A 27,448-nucleotide genomic window follows, 5' to 3' on the forward strand; every position below is an offset into this window, starting at 1 on the left:
ATCACCAATCATTACACTCATCACTGACCATCACACTCACATCACTGATCATCACACTCACAACACTGACCATCACACTGACATCACCGACCATCACACTGACATCACCGACCATCACACTCACATCACTGACCATCACACTCATCACTGTCCATCACACTCACATCACTGTCCATCACACTCACATCACTGACCATTACACTCACATCACTGACCATCACACTCACATCACTGACCATCACACTCACATCACTGACCATTACACACTCTTCACTGACCATCACACTCTCATCACTGACCATCACACTCACATCACTGACCAGGTCTCCAGCCTTGATGAATGTGGAGGGTTGTGTTATAAAGAACATCCAGTTTAAAACATGTGGCAAATCTGATATGCGGATAACGAATCAGAATTTTAGAGACTGGTGTAAATCCACCAGGTATGTTGATGAAGTTCATCACGACTTTGTATCATGGTAAAGTCATGGAATGTAAAGTCTATTCTCTCTCTCTCTCTCTCTCTCTCTCTCTCTCTCTCTCTCTCTCTCTCTCTCTCTCTCTCTCTCTCTACCCCTCTCTCCCCCTCTCTCTTTCTCTCTCTCTCCTCTCGGAATATCAGATATGTATGGAAGCCTGTTTCCGGCAGTGAAAAAACTAAGGTCACAGTTCTGTAATTTTTTTCGCGGATTTGCGGCACTTTGTGGAAAAGCACCATAGAAAACCACGTGATGTGATTCTTACAGAACACGTGACTTCTTTAAGTTTTTATGCTAAACAGCTTTGTGTCATTTTCCTGATGACAAGGTATTTTCATATTTACTCTTTGGAATAAGAATCCATTACGATACTCACAAGAATTCTGATATAAAAAGCAGTTATAAACTCTCAGGCTGGTTGTGCGCATGCGCGGTAACGTCACTCCGTTGCCATGGTGAGATCTTGTTGACAGAGCTCCGTGTTTTATTCTTCTGTTTTGGGTTTTTAGTTCTGTTTCATCCGATTACCAGAATGTCAACAGACGTGAGGTGAGCAGGTCCCTAATCTCCAGATATAAAACTTTAACAACAACAACAACAACAACCATGACAATAATAATAATAATAATGATAATGATAATACTATTCATAATAATAATAATAATAATAATGATATTTATAATAACAATAAAAATAATCATCATCCACATCATCATAGTATTAATAATAATGATAATATAATATTATAATATAATGATGTTCTCCTCTGTGCTCCTGCAGTAAAGAGGAAGACATTGTGAAGGACTTTCTTCTCCCTGATCCCACAAATGGTAAGAGTTTATAAACCTGCTGATGAGCCTGACGTTTAGAAGAATGAAGAAGCTCTTCTGTGATGTTTGGTTGTGATTCACTCTGTGTTGCTGCAAAACACAGCGGTTCAAAGCTTCATCTAAAACAGATGGAGGAGCACAGTTTCACGGTCGGATCCTTGGCAGAAACATCATACAGAAATGAACCTGAGATATTAGAGGAGTGGAAGGAGTTCTACCTTCCAGATCACATGTACATGCAGGTGATTGGTGTTTTTAAGGAGTTCTCCTGTGTCCTTTGAGGACATGGTGAGATGGAGTGTTTCTAAATTTGATTCCAGCTTCAAGAGCTTCCTGATTTTCAATCTCTCATATAAAACCTTTACATGATCAGAGATCATCGATCTTCACAAACCTTTTACACAATATCATCTAGTGATACCATCATTTAGCATAATATTAGGAACAATAAGGAGAATTATGCATTATTCAGTTATAAATAACACTTATTTATAATTCATATTATCTTTTTTTATTTTCTTGATATTTTGAGTTAGTGAGATTCCTTAATGTCTAAAATCACACACTAAATACTTCTGATAAATCACACAGAAATATTATAACTTTAGTATTTAAATACATTATAGACTTACAGAGTGGAAGTGTAGTGTGTGTGTGTGTGTGTGTGTGTGTGTGTGTGTGTGTGTGTGTGTGTGTGTGTGTGTGTGAACGTGCTGCTGATTAACGCTGTTACTGTTAGAAATCAGCTGAAATAAAGGGTTTACAGTGTTTAATGAAGAACACAGTCATTAGTGTTGCACAAGTCAGGTCACTCTTAGTGTCGGTCTCAAGTCCGGATAAATGTGGAGGATTGTGTTATGAAGGACATTCAGCATAAAACATGGCTTTAAGGAGAGGAATGTGGAAGGGCAGATGGTGGTGGATTTTGCTAAAAGGATGGAAATGGCAGTGGTGAACACGTATTTTAAGAAGAAGGAGGATCATAGGGTGATGTATAAGAGTGAAGGAAGGTGCACACAGGTGGACTTTGTTCTATGGAGGAGATGTAACCTGAAGGAGATTGAACACTGTAAGGTGTTGGCAGGGGACAGTGTAGCTAGACAGCATCGGATGGTGGTCTGTAGGATGGTTTTGGAGTTGAAGAAGAAGAGGAGGAGGAGAGTGAAGACTGAAAGAAGAATAAGATGGTGAAAACTGAAAGAGGAAGAGTGTAGTGTGAGACAAGGTAAAGGGGAGGCGAGATTAAGATGGTTTGGACATGTACAGAGGAGGGACATGGGGTATATCAGTAGGAGAATGCTGAGGATGGAGACACCAGCAAGGAGGAAAAGAGGAAGGCCAAGGAGGAGGTTTATGGATGTTGTGAAGGAAAACATGCAGGTAGTTGGTATGAAAGAGGCAGATGTAGAGGACAGGGGGGATGGAGACGGATGATCCTCTGTGGCGCCCCCTAATGGGAGCAGCCGAAGGAAGAAGAAGAAAAAATAAATAACAAATATCAATACCAAACAAATAAGTACAAAACTAGAACACTGTGATCAAATTTTTATTTCATGTTGTGCATGTCTTGTTGAGCACAAAATCCTTGTTATCCACAGTATATACCGCCAGTGTCAGTAAACATCTACTCAGAATCACATCGGTTTTGAAAGGCTCTGTTTTCAGAATCAACTTTTCTTTTCGCCACTGTGAGGCGCTGTTTCACAATAACTTTACAATAGGGTTAAATACATCAACAGAAGCTCCACTTGATTGACGCTGGAATGTTCCCAGGTGGTCTAGCGTTCGGTAAGACAGCTGAAGCGCTGCATTATGGGATCTGTATTTTGTGTTTTTAGAGCTACATATCGCCAGGCCATTCATAATAATAATAATAGATCTTTATAAAATCATCTCGCGGGCCGTATATAATTGTACGTCGGGTTGGATTTGTCCCGCGGGCCTGAGTTTAACACCCCTGATCTATGTGAAGACACTGATGATCTAAATGATTTCTCACAATAATTATCAACAATGATTTAACAAAGTAGGAAACAGCTATTTTTAGAAAAGGCTCGCGGGCGGCTCATGTGGTACTTGCGGGTGACCTGGTGGCCGTGGGCACCATGTTGGTGACCCCTGCTTTATGGTGTTAATTTTGACCAACCTATAGCTCTGACAATAGTCATCTTTGTTTTCAATAACCCAAAAGATATTCCTATGATCCTCCCATGCAAATATCATTGGTTCTAACATACTTTAACTGTGACGTTATTTGACGTGTCACTGAAACTTGAATTGTGAATACATAGGGTTGTTTTTACTCTGGACAGGCAACACAGAAGATGATGCGGGTTAACAGAATTTTCTGGAATAATTCACAAGTCACTGTTATATGAACAATAAAACATTTAATTTAAATTACCGGAAAATCTACAAAAATGTCAAATAATAAAATATAATAGATGCAAACACACAAAAGGTACAAATAATATTTTTAAATGATGTATATATTAGTGAAAGAGGCACAGGGTTTATTTGTATTTTTGTTATTAATTTTAAATGATTGAACATTTAAGGAGATTATTTTCTTTATGTGGTTCGATCTGTAGGTGGTGGTGAGGGTTTCTGTGTGTTTGTGTGTGTGTGTGTGTGTGTGTGTGTGTGTGTGTGTGTGTGTGTGTGTGTGTGCGTGCGTGCGTGCGTGTGTGTGTGCGTGTGTGTGTGCGTGTGTGTGTGCGTGTCTGTGTGTCTGTGTGTCTGAGTTTTAGCCTGTGCATCTTCCGCGATCTGAAGTTCCAGGTGCCACCCAGTAAACTCCATGCAGTGGGTCCAGTAGAATGGGGAGTAATACAAACAGAGACACAGGGTTTATTTTATGTTTGTTGTTGTTATTGTTTTAAAATCTGATAAAAAAATGTGAGAGATTATTTTGTGTCATTTCATCTTTAGGCGATGGTGAAGGTTTGGAGGTGGTTGAACCATACACCTCATATAAATCTAAAAAACAACAAGAAATACGTCACACATTTTAACAGCAGGAACAAGAAGCACCAAGTGTTGTATATTTGTCGTCTTGGTGAGGTGCAGTTGTCGGCTGGAAGGACTCTCCTTTAGACACAGTATTTCGTGTAAATAATGATTTTTATTCAACACAGAAATATAGCATCTTTACAGGCCTTCTGGTCAAGCCTGGAGTCAGCACGCTCTGATTCAAAGTCTGACTCCAGATCCATGCTTACACACACATTAAATGTGCGCCCGTTTCCTGGGTCCACCTCTTAATGTAAATGAGTTGCATATGAGCTTACTGTGCAATAATGTTGAACATAAAGAGAAGCCTGCTTTTGCCCTGACTGAAGTGTTCCAGATGTTTCCAGGGCTCACATTCCCAGATCATAAAACATAAAGCGCATCCTGTTCTCCTGTACCTCCTAGTATATGGCGAACGGGTCAGAGGTCGCCTCCCAAGAAGATATACATCCTAGACCAATCTTCCACCAGTCTTGAGATAACATTAAAGTCTACTCCTACACTTTTGCTTAAAGAGAACCATCTGTCCAGGCGGTTCAGTAATTAACTTTGGCCTCTCCAGGAATGTCACCATTGCAGAATAATATAAATTTAGGCCTTTTGATATTACACATTTAAGATACTATACATTTAAGATACTATACAAGTGTTCAGAATGCAGCCACATCATTATTCACATATCAGCTCACTGTATTTTTATGTGAAACAAACATGTAACATCTGTAACTTAGACAAAAGCAGCATTTCACACGAAAGAATCAAACGTCCAAATTTACACGTGATGAAATGATACACGATTACATGTTCATTAGCTGAATGAGATCAAACACACTCGTTCACACACTCGTTCACAGTGAGGTTCTGTAACAGCATGTGCTTTTGAGGAGATACTTACAGTACATGTGTCTGGACTCTAAAGTCTGTTCCCAATGATCCTGACAGGAACAACAAAGTTAGATAAGGCACATACTGCGTGATCTCTAACACGTTCGTTCACACACTTGTTCACACACTCATTCACACACTTGTTAACACACTCATCACAAACTCGCTCACACACTCGCTCACACACTCATTCACAGTGGTTCTGTAACAGCATCTGCTTTGAAGAGAAACTTACTTCGGTTTGGATTCTGCGGAGGTCCAATAATATTATTGTGACGGATGGGATCAACATCAATTCTGTTTATTCTGGGAGCATCTCCTATTTCATTTGTCCTTCTGGGTATCCTGTGAGAGAGAGAGAGAGAGAGAGAGAGAGAGAGAGAGAGAGAGAGAGAGATGGTAAGGAACTTAGATTTGCTAGATAATACACATGTACTCAACACACACTTACAAAGCTTTCGCTCAGCAGCTCTCAGTGTCTCTCTGTTTTCAGTGTCATCAATATGTCTGGTAATTGTGTAATCTGAGAGGAACTTTAGCTATTTCTTTAACTGCGTCAGGGTCGAGCATCTTGTTGACAGCGGCTTTGCAGGCGGGGGGCATTATGTCTCTGCCACAGTGTGGGGCTTTTTTTTTTTTTTTGAGCACTACGAGTTGCGCTACTGGGTAGGTGACTTTGAGATCTCTCTCAATCACCTTTGGGTTTTTGAGATATGGTGTGTGTGTGTGTGTGTGTGGGGGGGGGGGGGGGGGTATTGGAGAAGGCTAAGGAGGAAAAAAGAAAGGCTAGGGAGAAGGTTTATGGATGTGGTGAGAGAAGACATGCAGGTGGTTGGCAATTTTTAAATTTTATTTTATTTTTATTTATTTTTTTTTATTGAGGGAAAACAAAACCCAAAACAACATGGCCCTGTGTGAAATACTTCAATTTCTCTCACCACACCCAGGCCTGATTACTGCCACACCTGTTAGCAATCAAGAAATCTCTTAAATCGGCTTACATTTTGATAGTCCACCTGTGTGGCTGTTTTGACGTAGCTTCCTGTGACGTAGCTTCCTGTGTTTGACTTGTTTGCCGCGAGTTACGTGTTTGTATCTCTCTCGGCGTCTTTCAAACAAACTTTGCTATCTATCCATCCGTTTTTCCTCTTTTAATAATCCTTAATTGTTTTTGTCTTCCTGACTTGTGCCTGTAGTTAGTTAACTCGACTATAACTAGTGTTGTTTATGTTTATTTTCTCTCACTCACATCTCTGTATAATAAATCTGTTCGTGACGATAAGCACTATGCCGGTTGTTTATCTGCATTCGAGCACAGGTGAGGACTCGTTCGAGTTGCAAACGGTGGCGTTGGAGATGGAGGCATTGGAGAAACAGATTCGCGAGCTGCATGTAAAGCATGACCGGCTGCGAGAGCGGAAAGCGGCGCTGGAAACATCCCGGGCGGACGCGCACTCATCCCAGATAAACTCCCGGGTTTAACCTAACGCTCCCAGCACATCAACTCCGCGTGCTTCTATGCCCAGGCCCAGCGCACCTACAACTCAGGCACCGGTGCAACATGGACCCTGGATGCGGCCGCGGCGGAAGAGACAAGCCAAGCCCCGATCGAGGACGTCTCCACCTCCACCACCGGCCTTCGAGATCTCGACCGAGAACCGCTTCGTCCCCCTCCGCGAGACGGAACGCGACACTGTTATTCTCGGAGATTCCATCGTCCGGCATGTCCGCGCTACCCGAGCTAAAGGTAAGGTGCACACTCGCTGTTTTCCTGGTGCTCGTGTTCTGGATGTCGCTGCGCAGGTACCCGCGATCCTGAACGAGAACTTCGGAGCGGTTGTTCTCCATGCCGGATCAAACGACACCAGGCTGCGGCAAACGGAGATCTTAAAGAGGGACTTCAGGATCCTAGTGGAGACGGTACGCAGCACATCACCCACAACGAGGATTATAGTGTCAGGACCTCTTCCCACTTACCAGCGAGGGGCTGAGAAGTTTAGTAGACTTTTAGCACTAAATGAATGGTTACAGTCATGGTGTCGAGAACATAAACTTCTCTTTGTTAATAACTGGAACTGTTTCTGGGAGCGTCCTAGGTTCTTCCGCCCTGATGGCCTGCACCCCAGCAGAGTTGGAGCAGCAGTGCTATCAGATAACATCTCTAGGATACTACACACCATGTGACTGATAAGACTATCTTCAACTATAAGAACACGCATACTACAGACCAAATAGTAACAAGTTCACACACAGCCCAGTTTATAGAAACCGTATCTATTCCTCGGGTAGTAAAACCAAGAATTACATACACAAGATCCAGAAATAATCTTATTGCAGTTAAAACTGAAAAATGCCAGATAAACAAACACAACAAAGTTCTAAAGTTCGGTCTTTTAAACATTAGATCACTTGCACCCAAAGCACTGATTGTAAATGAGATGATCACAGAGAATAATCTCGATGCACTCTGTTTTACTGAGACCTGGATTAAACCAGGTGATTATATGGGTCTAAACGAGTCTACACCGTCAGGATATGTTTATAAGCATGAGCCCCGTCAGACTGGTCGTGGGGGAGGTGTAGCAACCATTTATAGTGCTTCTCTTAATGTTAGTCAGAGATTAGGATTCAGCTTTAAATCATTTGAAGTGCTCGTTCTTAAAATTGCACTTTCAGACATGCACAGAAAACTCGCTCTGGTCACCGTGTACAGACCCCCAGGACCCTACGCTGATTTTCTTCACGAGTTTGCTTGTTTTCTCTCAGACCTCTTGATCAGCTTTGATAAAGTGCTGCTTGTAGGAGATTTTAATATTCATGTAGATGATGAAAACGATGCCCTAGGATTATCATTTGTCGATTTACTAAACTCTTTTGGAGTTAAACAAAACGTCACCAGACCAACCCACAGTTTTAACCACACACTAGACTTAATAATATCCCACGGAGCAGACGTCACTGATATAGATATTTTACCCCAGAGTGATGACATCACAGACCATTATCTCCTACTGTACACACTACCGGTAGAGCAGATTAACCGTGTTTCACCACGGTATCGACTTGGTAGGACTATTATTCCAACCACTAAGGACAGATTAATAAATAACCTGCCTGATTTATCTCAGTTTCACATTAAACCCATAACTGCTGATCATCTTGATGAGATGGCGAACAACATAGACCTTATCCTCACTAGCACTTTAGACACTGTTGCCCCCATCCGGTTAAAAAAGGTTCGAGAACAAGCACCTGCACCTTGGTATAATAGTCATACGCATGCCCTAAAGAGAACAACACGTAATCTGGAGAGAAAATGGAGGAAAACTAAATTGGAGGTATTTAGAATTGCGTATAAAGACAGTATGCTTAGCTACAGACAGGCGCTAAAAGCTGCTAGAGCTAAACACCTGAGCAAACTCATAGAAAATAACAAAAACAATCCCAGGTTCCTTTTCAGTACAGTCGCTAAATTAACAACAAATCAGGGATCTGAAAAATGTGTTCCATCACAGTTTAGTAGTGAAGACTTTATGAATTTCTTCACTGAAAAAATAGATAACATTCGAAAAACAATTGTGGCAGTTCAACCTCTGACAGCATCTCCCGACACAATCGTACTTACAACCCCACAACTACACTGTTTTACATGTATAGGACAGGAAGAGCTGTATGATGCTATTATGAAAGCTAAATCAACAACATGTCAGTTAGATCCAATTCCCACTAAACTACTGAAGGAAGTGTTATATACAGCTGGTGAGCCTCTTTTAAATATTATTAACTCCTCACTATCGTTAGGTCATGTCCCTAAATCCCTCAAGTTAGCAGTTATTAAGCCCCTCATTAAAAAACCTAATCTGGATCCAAGCACGCTATTGAATTACAGACCAATTTCAAATCTCCCATTTATGTCTAAGATTTTAGAAAAGATTGTCGCTGCCCAGCTATGTAACCACTTGCAGGAGAACAATATCTTTGAAGAGTTTCAGTCAGGTTTTAGGCCCCATCATAGCACAGAAACTGCTCTAGTTAAAATCACTAACGACCTGTTTTTAGCTTCAGACCAAGGCTACATCTCCCTATTAGTTTTACTAGATCTTAGTGCTGCATTCGACACTATAGATCATGATCTTCTCCTCGATCGCTTACAGAATTACATCGGTATTCAGGGACAGGCATTAAGCTGGTTTAAATCCTACCTGTCCAATCGTTACCATTTCGTAGATTTAAATGGAGAGCTATCCAGGATAATGCTAGTAAATTATGGCGTGCCACAAGGGTCAGTTCTGGGACCCCTGCTTTTTACAATATACATGCTTCCATTAGGAAATATTATTAGAAGTCATGGAATTAGCTTCCATTGTTATGCTGATGATACCCAGCTATATATTTCATCCAAACCAGGCGATAAAGCTCAATTAGCTCGCATAACTGAGTGTGTTGAAGAAATAAGAGATTGGATGACCCATAACTTTCTGCTATTAAATTCTGATAAAACGGAGATTTTGCTCATCGGCCCAAAAAATAGTACACAGAAGCTCCAGCATCTCAGCCTGCATTTAGACGGTTGTTCTGTAACTACTAGTTCAACGGTAAAAGACCTGGGAGTTATTTTAGACAGCAACTTATCTTTCAAAAATCACATCAATCAAGTTACAAAAACAGCCTTCTTTTACCTTAGAAATATTTCTAAGCTAAGAAATATGTTATCTATATCTGATGCAGAGAAGCTCGTCCATGCGTTTATGACCTCTAGAATAGACTACTGTAATGCATTACTAGGTGGATGTCCTGCATCATTAATAAACAAGCTTCAGTTAGTTCAGAATGCGGCAGCAAGAGTTCTTACTAGGTCAAGAAAATACGATCATATAACCCCAATCTTATCGTCCCTACATTGGCTTCCTGTTAAGTTTCGAATAGACTACAAACTACTGCTACTCACTTATAAAGCACTAAATGGTTTGGCTCCCATGTATCTATCCAGTCTTTTAACACGCTACAATCCGCCACGCTCCCTGAGATCTCAAAACTCTGGGCTTCTAGTAGTTCCTAGAATAGCAAAGTCCACTAAAGGTGGTAGAGCATTTTCACATTTAGCTCCTAAACTCTGGAATAGTCTTCCTGACAGTGTTCGGGGTTCAGATACACTCTCCCAGTTTAAGTGTAGATTAAAAACATATCTTTTTAGCAAAGCCTACACATAACACACATCACACACATCACATCACAACCTTGTGCTCCAGAATATATGATTACATGCACATTATCAACTTGTGCTGTTAATATCATGAACAGCAGCTACGCTAATTCCTCTCCACTGCTTCTCTTTCTCTCCCCATCCCTAGGCATCCTGAGGTTTGGCCAGCTCCAGTCACGTCCCACCTCGTGAAGATTATGGACCTATGGATGATCATGGAGAAGTAGATGCCGAGTGTTTAAAGGCCCTGGCATGGAGAAGCTGATGCTGGATCTATGATGATCACAAATTGTTCTGTATTGTTGAAAGATTTATGACCAAACTTTTGATGTCACCCATATGAGGATGGGTTCCCCTTTGAGTCTGGTTCCTCTCAAGGTTTCTTCCTCATATCATCTAAGGGAGTTTTTCCTTGCCACTGTCGCCACGGCTTGCTCATCAGGGACAAACGCACACCATTCACCTTCACTGTTGTTTTCTGTAAAGCTGCTTTGAGACAATGTCTGTTGTGAAAAGCGCTATACAAATAAACTTGACTTGACTTGACTTGACCTTTCCAGACAGTGTTTCTTGTGAATGTTCTCCAAGATGGGGAGCTGAGTGCCAATGATTCATTGGGAGATTTTCATTTTCCATTTTATTTTATAGGGCCTGGAGCAGTGCAGTTGCTGTACCACACAGAAATGGTACAGCTGTAGAAGTTCTCCAGTATCCTGTAGCACAGACAGGACTTTTAAAGTGTCCTCAGCAATCACAGGCGTTGTTGAGACAAGTCAAGAGGTCAGGTCAAGAAGCTTTTATTGTCATTTCAACCATATATAGCTGACGCAGTACACAGTGAAATGAGACAACGGACCCTTCGCATCCCAGCCCTGATGCTACATTAAACAACAATTCCAGAAACAGAACACACAGGGCTGCTAAGTGTCCTTGCCACATAAAGTGCATGTGTGCAACCTGGTGCAAACAGTGCAAAGACAACACAAGACAGTGCAAGACAACACAAGTCAGTGCAGGACAATCCATAAAACACATAATAGCTCCGCCAGTGAACCTGTTGTGACAAGACAAATTGAACAAAATTGAAGAGTAGCAAAAATGTAAAGAAAAAGAAAAAGTGTTCTGCAAAGGAGCAATATAGCAGCAGTTCAGAAAGGATGTGCAAGAAACGCATTTAAAAAGTTTCTGGTATTGAAGTAATGTAATATGAGTGGTATTGAAGTCATGGGTGTGCGAAGTAGAGAGAAGAGTTCAGTGACCAGGTGAGATCCTCGAAGATAAGGACTTGAAGTAACTTGAGGCTGAATTCACACTCCACAACATCTCTGTTGGTGTGAATTACTAGGCGCTGGATCTTCTCCCTGAAAGTCGTCTCATCTTTACCTCTGATCAGGCCTACCATTCGTGGTGTCATCAGCAAACTTGATGATGCTTTCTAAGGCCTAGGCAGGTAAGCACTCATTAGTGGAAAAGTGAATATAAGTAAGGGTACAATACGCATCCCTGAGTGTGGGACTGGAGGAGGTGAAGGTGTTCAAGCAAGTCCAGGGTCCAGTTACAGAGATGTGTGCTGATGCCAAGCTGTTGACAGGGCTAACTGTAGTATAAGCTCAGCTAAATTCAACAAACAACTTGCTGAAATTAGAGAGAGAGAGAGAGCGAGAGAGAGAGAGAGAGAGAGAGAGAGAGAGAGAGAGAGAGAGAGAGAGAGAGAGAGAGAGAGACACATGTTATTCTAATGTGACATTATTGACTCTCACTCTGTTTCTCTCTTCAAATTGTAACACAGTACAAATATACCGACACTTTCCAGGATATTGTGCAACATTGGACAAAAGAAGAGATTTGGGAAGAGCAAGAAATAAAAAACAAACAAACAAACACACGCACACACACAAATATTCAAATGATCTAGGAACTTGTGACTATAGTTATGGGCACTAGTGCAATTTGATATATATGACGTGTTCTACTGGCCTATTAGATAAACACGAAGCGAGACAAAAAGGGACTCACAGTTCATTTTAGGAAGAAACCCTGTATACCCTTAAACACTAGTATGAAATGTTTTTGGACTAATTTTTTAAGGTTTCATTTGTGAATGTTGTTTGTTTGTTTGTGTGTTTGTTTTTTCTGATCTCATCTCAAACTTTTAATGCGAAACCTTAGAGTAAATGGCTGTTCCATACACAATAATCACACAAAATGATGTGAGCATCAATTTCTTTAATCTACATTTTTCTTCAACATGTAAACATTGCCACACGATGGCAGTCAAGCTCTACAACGTCCACCGAACTCTGCCTTTATTAGAAATATCCTTGTATACCCTTAAACACTAGTATGAAGTGTTTTTGGTCTTTTTTTTTTTTTCTTTTTTTTTTTTTCTTCAAGTGTTATTCGTGTATGTTTGTTTGTTCCGATCTCATCTCAGACCCAATTCTTCTACTACATCTACTACTACTACTAACAACCATGATCCTAATAATTATTCTTAGTAAGTTGAGGAATGAGTTAAGAATAGGGTTTGATGAATACCATAAATAATAATAATGATTGCTTAAGGCAGCATGGTGTGTAGTTCTGCATCGGTCTTGACTGCTATTGTGTGACCAAATCTAGAAAATGCACATTCCTCTCTACCTTTTGTTGATTACCGTAGTCAAGTCAAGTCAAGTCAAAGGAATTGTTCACTTTATCAAATGATGCCTGTCTACACTACATGGTACGTTATTAGGAAATATAAACAGAGATATATAGCATACACTGCATTTCCTATTCAGGTGAGCACTCAGTGAGCATACACACTCTTTGTGACAGTGGAGCAGTTACCAAGAAAAATGTGTCGTGATGCGCTAAGTTCTAGAATAATAGTTTGATTGACAGTCTGTACAAGTCAGCGTGACACTGTCCAAATACATAAAGACCTTACTGCATATTTTGCAGCATAGGTAAAAGATGCACATACTCCCAGACAAAGTGTGTGGCCCTGTCCATATACTTCTGGACACTAGTGCAGATTGAGCACTGGGTATGCTCAGCTTGTCAGCTCCTGCTGTGGTGGAATGATGTTCACGAATGATTTGTGAGTTCCTGTTCCTGCACTCGTATTTGCATCTGCATATATGTTTTCTCAATAAAGGAACATTTTTCCCTTTTTTAAGGTGCCATCAAAATATTGGTGCTGTAGAAGTGACTGTGTATCTGAAGCATCATCTGTCTCTGAAACTTCGTCCTATTGAATTGGATAAATAATATACATATATTTGCTCAGTGTTCTACAGCCCATGTAGGTACACACAATGCTCACTCATTCTGATGCTTGATGCAAATATTACCATAATCTCCTGGCCTATGTGAGAGATGTATGGATAACTGACTACTACTACTACTACTACTACTACTACTTCTACTACTAATACGACTACTACTATTGCTACTACTGCTAATGCAAAAAGTACCACATTAATAGAAATGAGAATAATGCTTGTTAATATTAATAATAATCATGGGCCATTCCTACAATAGTCATGCTATATTTCTTGTGTGTTGAAAAGTATAGTACAAGATTAACGCTACTACTACTACTACTGGTAGTGGTGTAAGCAGGGCAGTGGTAGTCCAGTGGTTAAGGCTCTGGGTTACTGATCACAAGGTCAGCGGTTCCCCAGCACTGCCAAGCTACCACTGTTGAGCCCTTGCGCAAGGCACTGGTTGAGCCCTTGAGCAAGGCGTTTAACACCACCGTATAAACATATATCCGGTCTGATCTACGAGGAGACTCGTGGTGTACTGAAGGTGTTCTTGCAGAACGTCATCCGGGATGCAGTCACATACACCGAGCATGCGAAGAGGAAGACCGTCACCGCTATGGATGTGGTGTATGCCCTGAAACGCCAGGGACGCACTCTTTACGGCACTTAGCCCTATCAGCTCCAGGGGCGCTGTACCATGGCTGACCCTGCGCTCTGACCCCAGCTTCCAGATGAGTTGGGATATGCGAAAACCTTTTAATTGCATATGTACAGTAGCTCAATATTTTGTCCCCCATCAGATTTACACCTTTCTGGTCAGTAGTGGCACAGTGTGTAAGTAACTGAAAGCATAGTGTGTGCAATATTTTGCATTCCTCATGATGATATAAGCCTACTTAATGCAACAAGAACTGCAATTTGATTTATACTTCTACTGGAATAAAAATTGCAACTGAGTCAAAACAGTTTTTCTAATTATTATTCTCAATTCAAATATTTGTGGGTTGAACTGCATTGAGTGTACCATGCTGTGAGCAAAAAACCAAATTAAATCAATTCCACTACATGACTATTACTATTTCTATATCACTATGTTTGTGTGGACAAAAAGCCTGAGGAAGTACAAGACTCTAGCATGTTAACGGCTGTGGCGTTTCGCTTTGAAGACATTGTTTTGTGTGATCGTTGGTTTTAGGTCCGCCCCCTCGCCTGTTCTCAACTAGGTCCTGTGGAGAGAGAATAAATAGGCGGGCATTGCGCGGGGCTTCTTTATTGAGCAGTTTGACTTTGTGAGAGCAGCACCATGTCTGGAAGAGGAAAGGGTGGCAAGGGACTCGGTAAAGGAGGCGCTAAACGCCATCGTAAGGTTCTGCGCGATAACATCCAGGGTATCACTAAGCCGGCTATCCGCCGTCTGGCTCGCCGTGGTGGTGTTAAACGTATATCCGGTCTGATCTACGAGGAGACTCGTGGTGTACTGAAGGTGTTCTTGGAGAACGTCATCCGCGATGCAGTCACATACACCGAGCATGCGAAGAGAAAGACCGTCACCGCTATGGATGTGGTGTATGCCCTGAAACGCCAGGGGCGCACTCTTTACGGCTTCGGCGGTTAAACGCTTACCTACCAAATAACGTGAACACAACGGCTTTTTTAAGAGCCACCCAAATATTACAAAATGAGCTATTGTTTCTTATTGTGTGTGTGTGTGTGGCGGAGAAGGGGAGGAAATAACTTTTCTCAAGTGTATGTGACTAATGGAATTTGGAATAATTATAGATATATTCTAATAAGGTAAAATGTTGCACAAGCACTACCGTTTTGTCTCTCTCTCTCTCTATATATATATATATATATATATATATATATATATATATATATGTACTTCATATTTGTCTGTGCGTGTGCGCGCACAAAACGGCGGGCAGGGAAACAAAGAGTAGCTCAGGGGCGGGGGAGAGGGAACGGGAGAGGATGGGACGAGGGCGGAGCCTTGTATGATGAGGTTTGGATTTGTGACCAATAATACGACTCCTTTCCCTTGTACGTAATTACAATGCAGGTCTGTAAATAGAGAGGCGGCGAAGCGGCCCTTTTTCATTCTCTCGCAGTTTCCTCGAGAAGCAGCATTATGCCTACTGATCCAGCAAAGACCGCGCCCAAGAAGGGCTCCAAGAAGGCTGTCACGAAGACGGCCGGCAAAGGAGGCAAGAAGCGCAGAAAGTCAAGGAAGGAGAGCTACGCTATCTACGTGTACAAGGTTCTAAAGCAGGTGCACCCTGATACCGGCATCTCTTCTAAGGCTATGGGCATCATGAATTCCTTCGTAAACGACATTTTCGAGCGCATCGCCGGTGAGTCTTCTCGTCTCGCTCACTACAACAAGCGGTCCACCATCACTTCCAGGGAAATCCAGACCGCCGTGCGCCTGTTGCTTCCCGGTGAACTTGCAAAGCATGCCGTGTCCGAGGGCACAAAGGCCGTCACCAAGTACACCAGCTCAAAGTAAAGCGTGTTATCGCCGTCTTTAAGATAAAAACCAACGGCTCTTTTAAGAGCCACCCATTTTTTCATACAAAGAGCGGTCTTCTTTGCGGGGGCAGCAATTCTCCCCGCCCGCTGACTATGACCTTTTGTATAACGAGGTAAGTAAACAAACCTTAGCATTAGAGATACAGTAGTACAGCATCATTTAAATTATAGTCATGGCAGCATTGCATAATTAGCATTAGAGCTATATTTGCAGAACAGAACAGCACAACATAATTTAATTTTGAGCTATATTTGCACATCATCTTTTGAATTAGGGCCATAGTCACACAACCGTGTTTCCCATCAGGGCCCTAGCAGCACAACATAATTTTAATTAGAACCATAGTAGCACAGCATTATTTGAATTGGAGTCATAGTAGCACACCATTGTTTTGCTAACTGTTGTGCTACTATGACTCCATTTAAAATAATGTTGTGCTACTAGGGCACTGGTGGGATACACTGTTCTGCTCCTATAGCTCTAATGCTAACGGTGTTTCACATCAGGGCCATGTAGCAGTGCAACATAATCTGAATTATAGTCATAATAGCATTGTGTAATTAGCATTAGAGCTATAGTTGCAGAACAGTGTTTCACGCCAGGGCCATAGCAGCACAATAATAATTTAAATTAGAGCCATATTTGCACAACATCTTTTGAGCTAGTGCAATGGCAGCACAACAGTGTTTCCCATTAGCGCCCTAGCAGAACTACCTAATATACATGAGCGCTTCAGTGGAACAACATAATTTGAAATTGGGCCATGGCGTCACAACTGTGTTTTACATCAGGGCCCTAGCAGCACAACATACTTTGATTTAGAGCCATAGAAGCACAACGTAATTTGAATTAGTGATAGTTGGGCAACATAATCTGAATTATAGTCATGGCAGCACTGTGTAATTAGCATTAGAGCTATAGTTGCAGAACTATGTTGTGCTACAATGGCTCTAATTTAAATCATGTTGTGCTACTATGGCTCTAATACAAATTATGTTGTGCCTCTAGGGCCCTGATTTGAAACACTGTGCTGCTAGTGTAGCTCTAATGCTAACTGTGCTTCACGTCAGGGCCCTAGAAGCACAACATGGGTAGCATTAGAGCTATAGTAGCAGAACTGTGTTTCAAATCAGGGCCCTAGAGGCACAACATAATTTGTATTAGAGCCATAGTAGCACAACATCATTTGAATTGGAGTTATAGTTGGCCGACATAATTTGAATTATAGTCATAGCAGCACAACATAATTAGCATTAGAGCTATAGTAGCAGGACAGTGTTTCACATCAGGGCCCTAACAGCACACCATAATTTGAATTAGAGCCATAGTAGCAGAGCATCATTTGACTCAGAGCCATCGTTGGCCAAGATAATTTGGATTAGAGTCATAAACGCACAACATAATTAGCATTAGAGCTATAGTAGCAGTACAGTGTTTCACATCAGGGCCCTAGAGGCACAACATATATTAACTTAGAGCCATAGTTGGCCCACATGATTAGTATTGGAGTCATATCGGCGTTACGTAATTAGCATTAGAGCTACAGTGGCACATCAGTGTTTAACATCAGGGCCAGGACAGCACAGCATGAATTGAATTTGGGCCACAGTAGCGGAACAGTGTTTCCCACTAGGGCCATAGCAGCATGCCATCATTTGAATTAGAGCCATAGTAGCACAACATAATTTGAATTAGAGTCATAGTTGGCTAACATAATTTTAATTAGAGTCACATCAGCACTACATAATTAGCATTAGAGCTACTGTAGCACAACAGCGTTTGACATCAAGGCCCTAGCAGCACAACATATTTTAAATTGGAACTACAGTAGCATGCCATCATTTGACCTAGAGCCATAGTTGGCCAAAATAATTTGAATTAGAATCATAGTAGCGCAACAGAATTATCATTAGAGCTATAGTTGAAGAACATTGATCCAGATCAGGGCCAGCGCAGCACAACATACTTCCATTCAGAGGCATAGTAGCACAACAGAATCTGAATTAGGGCTATAGTAAAACAACCTAATTTGAATTTGGGCCATGGCCGCACGACATAATTTATATTACTGCCATAGTGGCACAACATCTTTTGAATTAGAGTCATAGTAAGACTACATAGTTAGCTTTAGAGCTGTAGTAGTACAACAGTGTTTCACATTAAGGCCATAGCAGCACAACTTAATTTGAGTTTGGCTTAGTGCAGCACAAAGGTAGGGTTAGGATTACCACTTTTCAATTGAGGGTTAGAGCGGCCTGAATGGAACAGGGTTAGGGTTAGCGCTGTTCGAATTAGGGTTAAAGCAGCCTGAGTGACATGGAATTAGGGTTAGAGTTAGCACTGTTCGAATTAGGGTTAGCGCTGCCTGAATGACATGGAATTTGGGTTAGGGTTAGCACTGTTCGAATTAGGGTTAGCGCAGCCTGAATGATATGGGGTTAGGTTAGGGTTGGCACTGTTCGAATTAAGGTTAGCGCAGCCTGAGTGACATGGAGTTAGGGTTAGCACTGTTCGAATTAGCGTTGTTCTGCTACTATAGCTCTAATGCGCTATATATATATATATATATATATATATATATATATATATATATATATATATATATATATATATATATATATATATATATATATATATATAGCGCATTGGAGCTATAGTAGCAGTACAGTGTTTCACAACAGGGCCATAGTAGCACACCATGATTTGACTCAGAGCCATAGTTGGCCAAGATCATTTGGATTACAGTCATAGAGGCACAACATAATTAGCATTAGAGCTATAGTAGCAGCACAATGTTTTACATCAGGGCCTTAGTGGCAAAACATATTTTAAATTAGAGCCATAGTAGCACAGCATTGTTAGCATTAGAGCTATAGTAGCAGAACAATGTTATGCTACTATGACTCTAACTCAAGGTATGTTGTGCTGTTAGGGCCCTGATGTGAAACACAGTTAGCATTAGAGCTATTGTAGCAGTACAGTGTTTCACATCAGGGCCCTAGTAGCACAACATATATTAACTTAGAGCCATAATTGGCCCACATGATTTGTATTGGATTCATATGGGCATTACATAATTAGCATTAGGGCTATAGTAGCAGCACAGTGTTTTACATCAGGGCCCTAGAGGCACAACATATATTAACTTAGAGCCATAATTGGCCCACATGATTTGTATTGGATTCATATGGGCATTACATTATTAGCATTAGGGCTATAGTAGCAGCACAGTGTTTTACATCAGGGCCCTAGAGGCACAACATATTTCAAATTAGAGCCATGGTAGCACAACGTAATTTGAATTAGAGTCATAGTTGGCCAACATAATTTGAATTATAGTTATAGCAGCACTACATAATTAGCATTAGAGCTATAGTAGCAGTACAGTGTTTCACATCAGGGCCCTAGCAGCACAACATAATTTGTATTAGAGTCATAGTAGCACAACATAGTTAGCATTAGAGCTATAGTAGCAGATCAATGTTGTGCTACTATGACTCTAACTCAAGGTATGTTGTGCTGTTAGGGCCCTGATGTGAAACACAATTAGCATTAGAGCTATAGTAGCAGTATAGTGTTTCACACCAGTGCCCTGTAGCCACATCAGGGCTAGGGTCCCTAGCAGCACACCATAATTTGAATGAGAGCCATAGTAGCACAACGTACTTTGAATTAGAGCCATATCAGTACTACATAATTCTTATTAGAGCTACAGTAGCGGAACAGTGTTTCCCACTAGGGCCATAACAGCACAACATGATTTGAATTAGAGCCATGGTAGCAGAGCATCATTTGACTTAGAGCCATAGATGGCCAAGATCATTTGGATTAGAGTCATAGTAGCACATCATAATTAGCATTAGAACCATAGCAGCACAGCATTATTTGAATTGGAGTCATAGTAGCACACTATTGTTCTGCTAACTGTTGTGCTACTATGACTCCAATTCAAATAATGTTGTGCTACTAGGGCCCTGGTGGGATACACTGTTCTGCTCCTATAGCTCTAATGCTAACGGTGTTTCACATCAGGGCTATATAGCAGTGCAACATAATCTGAATTATAGTCATAACAGCACTGTGTAATTAGCATTAGAGCTATAGTTGCAGAACAGTGTTTCACACCAGGGCCATAGCAGCACAATAATAATTTAAATTAGAACCATATTTGCACAACATCTTTTGAACTAGTGCAATGGCAGCACAACAGTGTTTCCCATTAGCGCCCTAGCAGCACAACCTAATATACATGAGCGCTTCAGTGGAACAACATAATTTGAAATTGGGCCATGGCGTCATGATTCACTTAAAACCCGTCCATTTTTATTAAATATAAAAAAGGCGAAATTTAAACTGTATTTAAAAATGTATTCACTATGTCCTTTCTTTAGTCAGATATTTAAAAAGCAAATCCACAAAAAAAATAAACATTAAACATTTGTTTTTACTAATAAAATCTGCCATGAAACACAGATCCGACAAGTTAAAATCGTACGTGTGGAAACAGAGCAAACATATCAAAAGTACCGCACGACAAGTTGCAATGTCTCATATCACCACTAGATGGTAGCATTTTACTACTACAAAAATCGCCGATGTCTAGTTTTTTTTTTTTTTTTTACCTCAAATTTCATTAAAATTACACTGAAACTGTACAAGAGTCTGTTATTATCAATATAATCATCTTATTAATAATAATAATAATAATCATGATAATAATAATAATAAATCTAGCAATGTATTCTTACACATATCATCACCAACAAAGTCCATGTGACATTTACAAACATGACTTTCTGTCACATATTCAAGCCAATTTTTATCTAATAATATTCTACATATATACAAAAATAGGATAGCTATTATACAATTTTTAAATATATAATTTAATAAAGAATATATAAAAGTCACAACGATTTTTTTTTTATTCCTTTTTTTTATTTACTTAATTATTCATGATTCACTCAGAACTCGTCCATTGTTATTAAACATAAATATAAAAAAGGACAAAAATTTTAACTTTATTTAAAAACGTATTCACGACATCCTTCATTTAGTCGGATATTAAAAAATAAATCCACCGAGAAATAAATATTAAACATTTCTTTTTACTGAATAAAATCTGGCATGAAGCACAGGTCCGACAAGTAAAAACCATCCGTGTGGAAACAGAGCAAAAATACCAAAAGTACCGCTCGACGACAAGTTGCAATGTCTCATATCACCACTAGATGGAGGTATTTTACTACTACAAAAATCGCCGATGTTCAGATTTTTTATATTTTACCTCAAATTTCATTAAAATTACACTTAAATTGTACAAGAGTCTGTTATCAATATAATCATATTTCTAATAATAATAATAATAATAATAATAATAATAACAATAATAATGATAATAATAATAATAATAATAATAATGAATCTAATAATGTATATTGTATCTAACAATATTCTACATATATAAAAAATAAGATAGCTATTATAAAATTTTAAAATATATAATAGAATAAAGAATATATAAAAGTCACAACGATTTCATTCATTTTATTATTTGCTTAATTATTCATGATTCACTGAGAACCCGTCCATTTTTATTGAACATAAATATAAAAAGAGTGAAAATAAAACTTTAAACGCAAAACAAATTTATTCAAGACGTTCTTGCTTTAGTCGGATATTTAAAAAATAAATCCACAGAAAAATTCTCATTAAATATTTGTTTTTACTGATGCGCCAAGTCTCAAATCAGCAATGAAATCTGCCGTGAAGCGCAGGTCCGACAAGTTAAAACCGTCCGTGTGGAAGCATAAAAAATATCGAAAGTAAAGCTTGCGACAAGTTGCAATGCCTCATATCACCACCAGGCGGTAGCATTTTACTACTACAAAAATTTCCGATGTTCAGTTTTTTATTTAACTGATTAAAATTACACTTAAACTCTACAAGAGTCTGTTATACTTAATACAATTATTTATCTATCTATCTATCTATCTATCTATCTATCTATCTATCTATCTATCTATCTATCTATCTATCTATCTATCTATCTATCTATCTATCTATCTATCTATACAGATGTGATTGTGTGTGTACATGTATGCTGTACAAACACTTGTTCATGTGGTAGCGCAGTACATTTATACACGTCGTGAATAACTATGTTGCATTAAAGGTTTTGGATGACACAAACTGCATGGAGTTCAGTGAGGGTGGAAGCTGGGTCTTGATGTGCTTCATGACGAGCCTCTTGAAGCACTTCCTCACGATGGGTGTGAGCGCGATGAGACGGTAGTCATTGAGGCAGGAGACTGTAGACTTTAGCACAGGGATGATGGTCGTCGTCTTGAGGCACGTAGGAACAAAGTTGCAGCTCAGGAAGATGTTAAAGATGTCGATGAAGACATCCGCTATCTGCTCTACACATTCCCTGAGCACTCTGCCTGGAACCTTGTCTGATCCAGTAGACCTCCATGGGTTTACTCTACTCCGTGGGTACACACTATTGCGGTCATCCACTGTTTCTGGTTGGAGCGTGTAGTGATGGTCTTGGAAATGATCACGTGATCAACGCACTTGTCCCGGTCAGTGCACACAAAACAGTCCTGAAGAGCAGAGGCGCCTCCTGCTGGCCAGGTCCTCACCTGTTTCAGAAGCGTTTAGGGTTTAGAGCGTCTGATGAGCGGTCTGTATGCTGGAATTAGCATAACAGAGATGTGGTCTGAGTAACCGTGTGTCTTTCCTTAATTCCTGCCAGGAAATCAACGTTGTGTTCATCTAAACAGCTCCAGGTTTCACCCTGAGTGAGTAGAAACTAACTGAGAGATTGAATTAAGAAAGAAAGGAGATTAGGGTAAATCTTTCCTATAGTTGTGAGGTGACTGATACACAAAGTCATGGAGCAGTTCGACACTGGGGAGAGAATCAGATAAATGAAAGTAGAAAATGTGATAAAAAACCTACATTTTATTGTAAGATTTGAGCCATTATCATTCAGATGCACAGTGTAGCAGCAATGACACAAACTTCACTTCACAACAAAAGCACAAAAATGAATAAACTAAAGAAAAACAGTTCAAATTCGAAAAATAAGAAAATACAATGTTATTTAAACTTTACAGAAATTTTTTTATTTTTTTGTCATTTTTTGCATTGTATAGAGTTTAAATGAATTAATACATAAAAAAATACACATAAATAAATTTGTGTGCGGAGGCAAAAACAAAACCAAAAAAATTACAAGACATTATTGAGCACCGTAAACGACCACGTGACCACCAGGCTACAGTGCAGGTCCTGTGATGACGTCACATAATTGGCGCTACATACTCAGTACATGTCCCGCCCCTTATCATATATGATTGGCTAGAACATTAAGCAACTCATGCGCTGATTGGACAGTTTACATACATACTAACCAGTGGCTGATAATCACAAGGCAAAAAGTTCACTTATTTTGCATCTTATATGTTCCAACAGAATTTTGTGAGGGACACATATGCTGCAATAAACACATACAAAATGCATAATATGAATGTATTTTTAATCATATATGTTCTATAAGTCCTACATATGACTAAAACCTTATAGATGTTCATGATGTAAAAACTCAGGGAAAGATAATTGAATATGAAATCCGTACTTCACTCATGACTTTGCTCTTATCTTCACCTACGTGTGGTCTTTATGCCTATAGTCAATAATAGTCATACTGTATACTGATTTTCACATTTAGATACGATACAACATTTAAACTACACACAAGCACACATTTTAATTACTAAATTATTTATTATTGTGTCTTAAAGGTTTAGTTGCATATTTCACATACCAATATAGATTTTATTTCAAATATGACATCACCAGATTTCATCTTCCTTTGTGACAATTTCTTTATCACAACTTTATCACAGTTCTACATTTAGTATATACAATAGTTCTATTTTATACCTACAAACATAAAACTTTACAAGATCTCAAAGTGATTCTTACACACATCATTACCAACAGAGTCCATGTGACATTTACATACATGACTTTCTGTCACATATTCAAGCCAATTTTTAACCCCTTCATTTGTAGCATTTTAGGTCACTGTTCTAGAAATATTTTTGATTTAACTTTGATTATTTACAACAATATGTTTTGATTTGTTACAAACAACAATGAATGTAAATACATGGTCTCATAATGTCATTGCTGTCAACTGCTCTTTCAAATCCTGTAGGAAAATAAACAGTCTTCATGAAGGTTAATGATATTTTGACAGTAGATCCTCGAACCAGCTTCTGCACTGTACAGTTTCCACATTTTTCTGACTGCATATAGGCGATGTTGGTCATCACTGACACAGAGAAGGTATGAAAACATAAAAAATACTGCTATCATTTAATATAACAACAGAGTTGTTCATTTTCTTTGTCTTTGTATATGTTTGGCTGTGAATGACTTTTCCATTGACAAATCTTCTTTTCTAGTAGCTGCCAGTAGAGGTCACGGTACATCTAGCAATGCATGTAATGTGTTCATATCATTTTCAGACACAGGCCTAATCTTTGCCACTCCAAGTGCAGTCACTCTGTCATATCTAGCACAGTTCCTTATGTGATGTTTACTGGAGGTCATTTCTATGTAGAATGATTTTATTTCAGGTGAGACATCAGGATACAGCAGGATAGCTATGTAACATTTCCTTTTGCCCTGTCTTAGCACTCTACACAGGGGACTTAAAAGATACAGCAGGCCTTAGCTATGCGTGGCAATGCACAAGACCATGCTACCCTTTTGTAAATCTGCTGAGGTACTGCATTACTGATTTTTACTCGCTTAAGCAAGTAGCCATTATAATTCTCAAACATGAAATCAGACTGGGCATAGAGAGGACCTACATTCTCAACACTCTCTCAAATGCAGGAGCACATTGTAGGTCATCTGATCTTCACCATACAAAGACTGAACTGATTTAACATAAAGCTCTAGAGCCTCATGAGCATGGTCAATATCTTCTTGACAAATGTCTGAACCTAGCAAAATGTACATGTAAAACCCAGTGGCAAAGATACTTGTTTGGACATTTCCCCTTCAGGACTGGCAAACTGTAATATTAAAGCCATTTCTGCCATTTGGGAGCTTTCCAAAACCTACGCTCAACAATAGACCGTGGGATTCAGGAAAAAAAGCTTGGAAGCTTGATTGCTAAAAGATTTTCATCTACTCTTGAATTGTTCAAACCAGTATACCATGGTTGACTGTAGCTTTTAGAATTAAACCATGAAGTGGCTATTAGCAGCCAAACCCTCAGCAACACACGATACATGTAATCAGGGACCACACCATTGATCAGGTGAAAATTGGGTCCACAATTAGAGATGCCCCTTTTATGACCAAAATGCTCTGTTCGTTATTTTTGCCAATCTCACCTATTTGCACAGTTGTGTTGTGATCTCTAAGGTCTGGCATCTCCTCCAAACAAGGATACACTCGCACAGTCCCAGTGCCTTTTCTCACTTGAACACCTGGATGAAGACTGTTTGAAATTTTGCAGCAAAGGTCGTGCAACAGCATCACATACAGCACATAATGCATAGACCTTTGTGGTTTTAATTAATTAATCTACTGGATCTTGCCATTAAGGTCTCGTTTGTCCAAGAATTTAGCATTCCTCCACAAAAGGTTTGAGGAAGCTTGTCATTAGTGGTTCAGATGAGCCAAACCACAAGGCATATAGTAGACATTTTTATCTCTTTTCTCAGGGGGTACTTCTTTAACAAATCATAGTAAGGGCCAAATGCTGAATTTTTATGACTGGAACACAGAAAAGAAAGAATCGCTAACTGCTTTCAGATATTTGTACAACTTCCCATCAGAAATATCCGTTATTTCATCCCTGTTTTGGTCATTGTAAATCTTTTTGAATTCATTCTCCAGAAGAGCTTTAAATGGATCCCTCAATGGTATACAAATAAAAGACTGACCAAATTCTACACTTTGTCTCACAGTTTGTGTTGATGAGCAAATCTGGCATTTTAATCCACTGTCCTTAGACACTGAAAAGCCAATGTAAGAGCTGCAAATACCACAATAATGAGGATATTCTGATTTGTAGACAAAACCAATTTAAACACCTTTTCTAGAATGTACTTGCTACGTGGGACGCTTGCAGCATCCCCACTAAATAACCTTAACAGCTTTAGTAAGTCCTCCATTAAAGCCCCTCTTACATTGTGCTTCATAGGAAAGCAACTATGTTCATCCAACTGTTATCTGTGACATGGTTATTTGAGAAACCTGACGTGGCCCAGTTGATATTCAATAACAAATGGAAAAAGAACAAAATAAGGATCATATTTAAAGTATTTACTAAAAGATTTGTGTTAAGCTTTAATGTTGATCTACTTATTTTTAAACTCGACAACATTGCATTCCGCTATGTCCTGAATTACGCATTACATCTTACGTTCAGTTTATCTACACATTTAGAGACGTACAAAATGTGTGTATGTAACAAAATGTGAACCAAAATGACATACAAATTTCCTTATTTACCTGCACCTCTGATGAAGTCCCCTCTTCTGCACTTTCTGATGGATGAGACACAGGGCTGTAACCCTTAAAAGACTTATAGAAGATATACGAGTTGAACTATAATAGAAAATATAGCAATAAAAACATGTAGAAATATAGCTAAAATAGAAATATGAAAATGTTTACCTGTATTTCTTTGAATATAGACTCCTCAGTGAAAGATTAACCTGGATTAGGGGACAAAATGAACTGATAAATGTGAATATGAAGAGAATGTTATTTAAGAAATAAAGATTCAAGTATTAAAAGATGGTTCTTTTCGACGGAGGGAAACTCACATTAGTGTTTGATGATCGTGACTGTTTGTCGACATCCTCAACAGCAATTTGGTAAATCACAGTGATGAATTTAAGTTTAAATCCAAACCCCATGTGTAATTAAAGAAACTCTTTAGACAAAACTGACAGTCCAGTAGATGCATTAAGAACAGAATTTAGTAAAGATTTAGACTAAGATTTAGTTTGATACTGAATGATGGTGTTTTCTTCTAAATATTGATCAGTTGACTTTTAATTGGTCTTTATCTAAATTGTCCTACAGCTTTATTTTGTATTTTCTTGGTAAAATCAATGGTAAAAACTTATTTTTATGATTTTCACACAAGTGTGTTGTGGCATTGTGCTTACAATTGCAGTTGTGTCAAAATCTATTGTTTAGTACATGGTATT

The 27,448-nt window shown here is 39.3% G+C and overlaps 2 protein-coding genes, 1 long non-coding RNA gene and 1 pseudogene across 28 annotated transcripts in view; 3 read left to right on the top strand and 1 right to left on the bottom strand.

Moving 5' to 3' along the window:
• Nucleotides 1-4,485, bottom strand: part of LOC310738319 — a 66,066-nt gene extending 61,581 nt beyond the window's left edge. Inside the window, exon 1 of the long non-coding RNA XR_014537037.1 lies at nucleotides 4,343-4,485. This is a non-coding gene — a long non-coding RNA (uncharacterized lncRNA). The remainder of the gene's footprint in view (nucleotides 1-4,342) is intronic.
• LOC310738044 (uncharacterized protein) overlaps nucleotides 1-27,448 on the top strand; it is a 387,632-nt gene that overhangs the window by 87,495 nt on the left and 272,689 nt on the right. The gene's annotated exons all lie outside the window — the stretch shown is intronic.
• On the top strand, nucleotides 14,967-15,278 carry LOC310738270 (histone H4; the record flags this gene model as incomplete). The annotated part of the gene is made up of 1 exon (XM_083563254.1): nucleotides 14,967-15,278. The coding sequence occupies one exon, from the start codon at nucleotides 14,967-14,969 to the stop codon at nucleotides 15,276-15,278; it is 312 nt and encodes a 103-aa protein (XP_083419380.1).
• LOC310738240 (histone H2B pseudogene) lies at nucleotides 15,787-16,302 on the top strand (annotated as a pseudogene). Its single transcript has one exon. The product of its transcript is annotated as a histone H2B pseudogene (transcript).

The sequence above is a fragment of the Silurus aristotelis genome (genome assembly GCF_946808225.1).
Source record: "Silurus aristotelis genome assembly, chromosome: 15".
In the NCBI taxonomy this organism is placed as follows: domain Eukaryota; kingdom Metazoa; phylum Chordata; class Actinopteri; order Siluriformes; family Siluridae; genus Silurus; species Silurus aristotelis.